General features: G+C 36.9%; 1 protein-coding gene across 2 annotated transcripts in view; it reads left to right on the forward strand.

The window, feature by feature from the left end:
* Positions 1-6,602, forward strand: part of vsig10 (V-set and immunoglobulin domain containing 10) — a 31,838-nt gene extending 25,236 nt beyond the window's left edge. For both annotated transcript variants that reach the window (XM_039771143.1, XM_039771142.1), the window contains 2 exons: positions 1,483-1,580; positions 6,342-6,602. In XM_039771143.1, coding sequence (XP_039627077.1) covers positions 1,483-1,580; positions 6,342-6,421 — 178 coding nt within the window. In that variant the 3' untranslated portion in view covers positions 6,422-6,602. The remainder of the gene's footprint in view (positions 1-1,482; positions 1,581-6,341) is intronic.
* Positions 6,603-9,255: the final 2,653 nt, after the last annotated feature.

Raw genomic sequence — 9,255 nt, forward strand, 5'->3', positions numbered from 1 at the left:
CAAGTGAAGACAGCTGCAGTAAAGGCCTGGCAAAGGATCACTAGGGTGGAAATCCAGGACTTAGAGAGGGCCATGGGTTCCAGACTTCAGACAGTCATTGACTGTAAAAGATTTTCAACCAAAAACGGAAAATTATCATTATATTTATGATTGTTAGTTTGATCAAAGTCCCTGAAAATAGGGGGCCATGTATAAAAATGTCTATTTTCTAAACTGCTCAATACAATATTTTCATTAAACACCTTCAATTAAAGCTGAAAGCCTACACTTCAATGACAATGATTGCTTTGTTTCAAATCCATTGTGGTGATGTGTAGAGCTAAAATTATGAAAAATTGTGTCACTGTCCAAATTCTTATGGACCTGACTGTACCGACTAGCTACTTACATCAACAATGGCATTTCTAGACTCTGTGGTATATTGGGTCAGATTTACTGTCATTTAAGAAAGTGTGAGATGAAATGAATGTTCCAGCCTTGCTTGTGTCCTTTCTTATATGCTTAGTGCTACCAACAGCATCACTCAAAAAGGCCACATCCTACTCTCAAAGGACGAGAGAGCTGAAACTCGTTAGTCTTGAACAAAGAAGGGAAAAGCACGGAACCTAGTGCAGGTCTTGACAAATTTTCAAAGGGATTGATAAAGTTGATCAAGAATTATTTCCATTAAGAATTCAATATATACAAAGACATCTATCAGAAATTAAGGGGCATTGCACTCAAGAGAGAAACCAGACGTACGTCTTAACACAAAAATTTGAGAGAAATTGGAAAGTTTTTTTTATAAGTATGGATGAGTTATTAGAAAAGCTCAGAAAACCCTGCTCTGATTTTTAAAATGTATGTTTAAATCTATAGTCAATTCCTTTTATTGTACAGTATGTTTTTGAGATCTCAGCTTTTTTTGTCGTTAATCTTAATGGTATTTTCCAACAACTTATGCTTACATTCAACACTGTAACACAAGATATTGTTTTAAGCTTGGAATGCATTCATACAAAATCTAAGACTGTGAAATGTACAACTGCTGAGTTACATGTCCTTTACTTTCTTCAACTTCCTATAATATAAAAACAGTAGTAACACAAATATTAAATGTTCTTCTGTACCTTGTGTATAATTACATCTTTTAGGCTATTACTGTATCTCTTCACTGTATTTCATTTTTGGTTCTTAATTACGCAAGCAACCCATTTGACACTATAAATGCAAGTGTTGGGGATATAAATTAGTGATATGAAATACCTTGCTTGGATTAAAAAATATACTGTTAGTTGGATACAAGTTTGTAAAATTTCATTTATGACATAAAATGACTTCAGAATAAGAGTTTAGAGATGCAGAAACAGAAATAAAATGGCTAACCAATTCACAAAAGTAGTATGTGAGGAAAGATAGACAGTAGCAACATAACACGATATGGGAGGTAAAAAAAGTAGAGCTAAAGCATTTGTTATTGTGCCAATCTCCTTCTGAATGTAGAAATGAGGACCACAACGAAGTGCTGGTACTGGTGGACACTGACGACGAAATCTCCCTCGATGACAACAAGGAACCAGAAAGGCAAACATCCCCTGCAAGTAAGACCATTTTTTTCTTGTGCATTAAACATGTACAGTAGGTAGTTTAACAATAAGACATGAGCATGAGATTTCCAATACCTTTCCCATTGCTCGAGTGTTGTTATACTCAATAGCTTAATGAGGGTTGTTTGTCATTGATGTTTTGAGAATGAACATCACTTCATTATTGTGAATTTTAATACTATTACTTTAGAGACCTGGGTTCACTTACCCGGTCCTCCCTGCGTGGAGTTTGCATGTTCTCCCCGTGTCTGTGTGGGTTTCCTCCCACAGTCCAAAGACATGCAGGTTAGGTGTATTGGCGATCCTAAATTGTCCCTAGTGTGTACTTGGTGTGTGTGTGTGCCCTGCAGTGGGCTGGCACCCTGCCTGGGATTTGTTCCTGCCTTGCACCCTGTGCTGGCTGGGATTGGCTCCAGCAGACCCCTGTGACCCTGTGTTACGATACAACGGGCTGGAAAATGACTGACTGACTTTGGTGAACCCTCTTAACACAATGAGTGCAAACTTAACTAATAAAAGTAAATGCCACTGTGGTATATAAATGGGGTTCTCTTTTTAATACAAAGAATGCCATGTCTAGTACTTTTCTTGTTTTCAGTGTGGCTTTTGAGACCGTACTTATCTTGTTGTTTCATCTCACTGAGAAGTACATTGCTTCTTATAAGTCATACTGGAAAAAGAAAATCTCTTTGCATTTAACTTTAAGAAATACAGAAAAAGTACTGAAAAACATTTCACTCTATACGTAAAAAGCTTTCATACTGTTGGTGCGTAACACTGGTAGACATACTGTAATTTGCAATTCATTCCCTATTAATGAAATACTGTAAGACAGAAGTGCATTTGGCCATATTTACAAATTACTCAATGTTTATAATATAGCCTTAGTTACAAAGAATCGAATCAAAATTAAATATCTCTATTATAAAAAAAAAAAAATCTTGCAACGATTGCAACGGGATGTGATCTTTGGAAGAGAGACAATTTCACGTCCCAAGAGACAGACAAGTCACGTCATACTTACAGCCTTTGGAAGCAAGTCCCGTGACACACATGCAGAGCAGGTTAGAGATAACGGATGTAGGAAATTCGAAAGTCTCAAAAAAATGAGAGATATTACTCTGTCAAATAAAGGAAAAGCGAAAAAGAGATTGCATGGTGTTTGAGGATGAAGGCAGTGAGACAAAAGGACAGGTGCTGTACAGGCTTTTAAATGTTCGAAGTGCCACGCGAAGTGCAGATCATGTGGTTACGGCAGCATCAGCAACAAGACAGCAGCTGATTGAGCAAAGAGGAGGTAAAAAAAAAATGTATTTGTTTCCCATTGATTCAACATTTAAGAGGGGGTCCTGAGGAGCAACTGCGTCTCCTTGGGGTGCGTTCTGCCCCCCCTCTTCACAACAGCGCGTAGCACTGGCAAGGGGGGAAAATGGGTTGGCGAGCAAAGCCCCTTAGCATTAGATATTTTGATACATATTTCAGACTATGTAGATGCTTATTATAAAGTATGCATTTTTTACTCAAGTCTCGTAAGAATTAGCAGGCTATAAAAAAACAGCAGCATAAAACACTCAAGCCTGCTTAACCCATGTCACAGTTATGTGGTCCAGAGAAAGTCCTGGAGGCATGGGGACACAGCAGGATTCAGTCCTGAATGGTAGGCTAGCCATCGTAGACCCCATTCATGCAGGGGCCAATTTAGAATCAGCCTGACATGCAAACACAGGGACAGGGTTAAAACTCCAAACAGCAACAGTACAAGACTCCAACCAGAATGCCATACCACCACAGACAGATATGGAAATAGCTGCTGGATATAAAACAGATCGACAGATATGAAGGGAGGCTGTCACATTTTATACTTTTAATAATTAACAAATTGTATGTGTCCCAAAGAGAATTTAGCTTTATAGAAGCTCAAGAAACAAAGAAATTTTACAACAAACAACAGTAACAACCTCATTAAATACACACAGGAATTTCAAAAAAGAAGGAAAAAAAACTTCTGATTTGGCTTATGATATACCTTAGAAATCTCACACCCTGCTGATTCTATGATAGATAGATAGATAGATAGATAGATAGATAGATAGATAGATAGATAGATAGATATGAAGGTACTATATAATAGATAGATAGATGTGAAAGGCACTATAGAATAAATAGATATGAAAGGCACTATAGATAGATTGATAGATATGAAATACACTATATAATAGATAGATAGATACTTTATTAATCCCGAGGGGAAACTCTCCATGCGAGAGATTGATGGCACCTGGCTTTTTCATAAATACAACAAATCTTTGCTCTTGCAACGGACATCTGCACTTTTACAGGGAAACACATTAGCTGACTGAGATGTCCCATGGATACTGTTAAAGCTTATCTTACCAGGTTGGGAGCATGCGCCGATTTTACAGCGTGTTGCTGCACCCACCACATGATGAACCACCCAGACTGGGACCAGAGTGCAGTGGGTGACATCTCAGCACCATACTGGAACAGTGTCAGGTTTTTTTTTTTTTGTTTTGGTTTTTACAGTGGCTGGACTGCCAATCCTGCCACCAACCCTCAAGTTTTTCGGCAAACTGGAGGACCTGCTTGCAGGGCTGGATGCAGTTTAACGTCATACCCAGGACGGACAGCAATTGCAGGTTAAAGGCCTTGCTTAAGGGCCCAACAGAGTCAAGTCACTTCTGTCGATTATGGGATTTGAACTGGCAACCTTCCGATTTCCAGCGCAGGTCCCTAGCCTAAGAGCCACCACTCTTATCTTACCAGGTAGTGCATAAAACATGCTGGAAAGACCAACTCTGAAAATGGTATAAGAGGAAGGCCCTTAAATACCAGTGCAATAAAAGACTTACTACACATTAGCCACTCTGCCCTGTTTCTCCATGTGGTGCTAAACTGATAAGGAAAAACACTGTAATCAGCATGTCCAGTGTACAGTATGCTTGTGTGATAGGGAAGAAGGTTTTCTTTAAAACCTGGTGGCTTTATACACAGGTTAATGAAATTATGAAAGTCAAGCCTTATAATGTTTATAAATACACGCATTTTAAAACTGAAAAGATCAGAGAATACTCTCTTACCAATCCATGTTAAGAATGGTAACATGTGCGTGGCACTTGTTGACGAAATATCTATACTGCATGTCTCAGGATCAGAGAGATAATCAGGTTGATTACTTTGAGTGTACTAGCTAACAGTGCATTTATGGAAATAAGTAGAAGTTACATAGAAATACATTTCAGGAAAATCTGCTGAGCCATGTTACACTGCCACACTTCAACAAGCAACTGGGCAGGATAGTATAAATGGATTGATGTAAACAAGCTAGCTCAAGGGGGAAAAGCCTTCTGACAGGGGGCTGCAGAACTTAACTCTCAGTTTCTTTGTCTAAAGCAAATTCTAATTGTCGACTTAACTTTTTATTGTGAAAGCTCATCCTACATTTCACAGTCTAAACAAAGGTACAATCCTGCAGCATTTATTTCCCTTGAAGATACTGGAAGATGCTTACTGTAGCCATGGCTTGTAGTGCTGAGAATTATAGATGGAATTTCATGAATTCAGTTTCTAAATCTGCTTATCGCACTCAGGGTGACAGAGAGCTGCAGCCCATCCCTGGAGCATCGGGAACAAGGCAGGCATCAACCCTAGTCAGCATGGAGGTTCACCACAAAGCACAGAGAAGAACTCATTGACACTCACAAATTAAATGTTCTTTTTATGTACTTGTATGTTGTGATCTTTTTAGCTTCTTAACCATTATGCAGTTAGCAAGGTGTGCAAAAAAAGCAAACAGCATTATGCATTGAATTAACAGAATACATTTTTCAACAGTTTGACCCACTCAATCAATTTATGGTTTCACTGTGGTGGAGGTTCAGTGACAAGGCCAGTCCCTGCAGCATCAAGTACAAGGAGAGAAATAACAGAGGACTGGGCACCAGCCCATCATAAATCACGCACATAATCACACTCACTAACTTACAATAAGGCAATTAGAAAAGACAGCAGAGTTTTAATTCTCCTTAGTTCATCAAATATTTTTCAAGAAGTGTTTAATACACATTAGCAACAACTTCCAACATGGCACAATGATCGGAGAATCTGGAAGAAGAATATTTAATAAAATGGCATGTTCCATTCACCCCAAAGAAAAAAATAAAACAGGATGGAGTGAAAGCATGAGCAATCAGTGTGATTCTTTAAGACCACCCTTCAGCTAGAGGGACCCAATGGGCAATTCAGTTTACATTCATACATCACTCTTTAAAATGGCCGGTCCTGCACAGATGGTCAAATAAAAAAGGTGATTTGAGAAAACTGAATTAGTAAAGCACTGTAAAAGTAGCCTAGAGCTTATGAGCTGATTTTACCGTGATGGTGGATGTGATTTGATCAGGCAAAAACAGCTTACCTGTTCTATCTATTTTCTGAATATTGAAAAGCAAGTTTACCAGCTCCCTAAATATTTCATAGATTCCACATGTGGCATTTTAATAGCAGAATATCTGACTTAACATTTTGAGTTTATATGTTTGAGAGCAATTTGGTCAGCCTTCAGCCTGGCTCTCAAATGCATGTGTAGGGTCAGCTTTTGCTATTCATTTTGTCAGACATTTTTATAAAAGCATATATGTTGCCTGCTTACTTTCTTTGTGAAGTGCATTGTAATGTAATCTTAAATAAAGACTGAAATTCACTCTGATTTTTTTTGTTTGGTTGCTGTTGTTTTTACAGGTGGCAGCATCAACCTGCAGGAGACAAAGCAGAAAGCAGCTGAAAAAGACCTAGCAGACACCCAAAGAAGCGCCACTTAAATATTATTTGGAATCTAAGCTGACCAAAAAAAAAAACTACCATTATTTCAAATGTTTCTTGCATAAAAATATGACAGACCAAAAGAAAGGCAAGACCACACAGATTCACCCATGCAATGTTTAAAACAAAATAAATGTTTCCTGAATGTTAAATTAAACTGATAAAGTAATTGTTCCGTCATCCACGTGTGGGTCTCAGCACTCCTAATCTTCACATACCAAGTGAATCAGTATTTTAAAGTAAATCAAAGCAATCCAATTGCTACCTGTCATGACTTTTTTTTGTCATTCTGATCTCCAAAAAAAGTCATGCATAAAGCAATATAGAACAACAACACAACTTTGCTTACATTTTATTAACTGGTATACCTTTAAGATGAAGACAGCATAGTCCAAAATCATCATTATGGATTTTTTTCAGCCATTTTAATAATCTTTCTTGCAAAAAGATGAAAGTTCATTGGATGATTACTTTTAAGTGTTTTCTATTTTTTTTTTTTTTAATTTGTGGAAGTTAAAATTGAACAGCACCCAATAGGTGTCTTAAAGTAAGAATCTGAAATCTCATCCAAATCCAAATCACAACCTGGTCTTCGATAATGGCAGTTGCCAAGGGTTTTCATACCAACCAGTCTGAAAGAAGCTAGATTACCTACTCGTCAGTGAATCTGGGACATTTGCTGTTCTCTTCCGTGGATCACTCCAGTACTAACCCAATGGATTATTGCTAATTTTATTGCAGCTTAGAAGGACATCTTGCTTTTGCCACAGTACAGAATAGAAGATCATTGGACTGTGGTGAGCTCACTTGCATATGGCAATGGAGCTGCTCATCTGAATAATAGCATGCCAGCTAATACTGCTGCCTCTTGCTGACTCGGTGCTAATGCCATTCTCACTTCTGCCATTTCTTACTGATACAAGAGTCAATACTTTTACATTACTCTTTATCTTGGTATTTTAGAAAGTATTAGAATAACTAATATCCTGTTTATGTGTCTTTGGGGTCAGTAAAGCACTTACTTTGGTCTGGCCAAAACTGTACCAGTGAAAAGGATAAAAAAATAAATACATATAAACTAGCGGCGCTACCCAACTAAGGCAGAATGAAATCTAAGTAATCAACGTAGACCTCAATATTAATGTTTATAGTGCACCATGCAATCCATATGTCTTTGTTATATGCCATTTTGTATGGGATTCATAAAAGCAGTCTTAGTGTTTGCAATCTGCCATCTGTTGGACTGACAAATGCAATGTATTTTAATCATAAAAACATTTAGCTGTTATGTCATTCCAAAAGATGGTGAATCACAGACAGACACTTATTCTATTATTAAGTTGGATCCTCCAATTGAAGCTAGTGGGGCCGATTGCTTTTCAGTTATTGGCCTAAGCAGTTTTGTGCAAATAATGTATAACAAATTGTTACGAAGTGTGTGAGATATAAATGGCTTTATAATATAAATTAAATGACTTTGAAAAGATTCAAATGAGACCAAAACACCACCTCAACATTTTGAAAAAGGGTCTACAAACCAAAGCCACGATACTTTTAAGTGTGCGTGTGACATTTCAGGCAGGTCCGTTTCTGGAAGTGCTACACCCAAAAAATAAATCTTTGGACTTAAATTTATTAAAACTTGGCATAAAAAATGAAGTAAGTCCTACTTAATTATACATTTTTTAAATAATCTTTTTTTAACTTGATTAAATTAATTAATCCACCTGAAGAGGACTAACAATTGCAAAAAAAGTAATCCAAGCCATTCATTGATATTATTTAAAAGCCAACTATGTCAAATTGGTCCTAATTAGCATTTTATACTATAGCAACTCAAATAGTTGAGATTTTTTTAAAGTAAATTTTATTTACACAAAACAAAGTACAAAGCAATTTTTTCTTCTTCGAATTTTTCATTCCTTATTATCATTCTCAAAAGAATTATAATTGCTATTACAGCATATCACTCTATTACATACTGTAGTATAACAAAAATATGATTGTTGAAAAACACTAAAATTGCCGTATTTTCTTAGTATAACTTAGACCATTATCTTTCCAAAATATTTGACTAATATCCACTTTACAAATACATCTTTAATTAAAAAGTGATGCCCAGTAAATGCCCTAATTCTCATTCCCCGATATCCACAAACCCTTCCATCTTTCCTTAGCAGCTGTGAATCTCCACTTCTCAATATCTCTCTTTACTTTCCCACACTTTTGTACCCATGGCAATACATCTCTGGTTGCATTTTGGTTTTTAGAATACACCTGGCATCCTGTATCCACTTCTTTGGCAGACTAATAATCACCCACATCTTCCTTTGAGCTTTTACTATTGCAATCCAGATGCTCCCTCATCTCTGAAAATGAAATCATAAGACAAATCAACTGAAACTTCTACCTATTCCAATAATCCTTGCACATCCACCCACACTTGCTGTGTCCAGCTGCTTTCCCAAAACAAGTGTCTATTGTCTCTAAATGTGAACAATCCAGCCTTGGACGCTTCTCGTCTTTGAAAAAAAAAAATATCTAAATATCCTCTCCCTAACACATCATCTCCCACACAACATCATTCAGAAACACTTGTTACATTTTGGGTGATTTGTCTTTTCATGTATTTTTAAAATTAATCAAACAAAGCAAAGAAAAAGCTACCGTGTACCGTGAGCAGCGGATGTGCCAATGTATCAAAAAGTAGAAGTAATTAAAAACAAAAAAAAAAAAACATTTCATTAAAAGTCTTTTAACTTTGTTTGTAAATGTACAAAGGTGTGGCGATCCCATGGAGTCATGTGAAAAAAGGGACGGTAAATCAAACTTT

This window comes from Polypterus senegalus, chromosome 12 (assembly GCF_016835505.1).
Source record: "Polypterus senegalus isolate Bchr_013 chromosome 12, ASM1683550v1, whole genome shotgun sequence".
NCBI lineage: Eukaryota > Metazoa > Chordata > Cladistia > Polypteriformes > Polypteridae > Polypterus > Polypterus senegalus.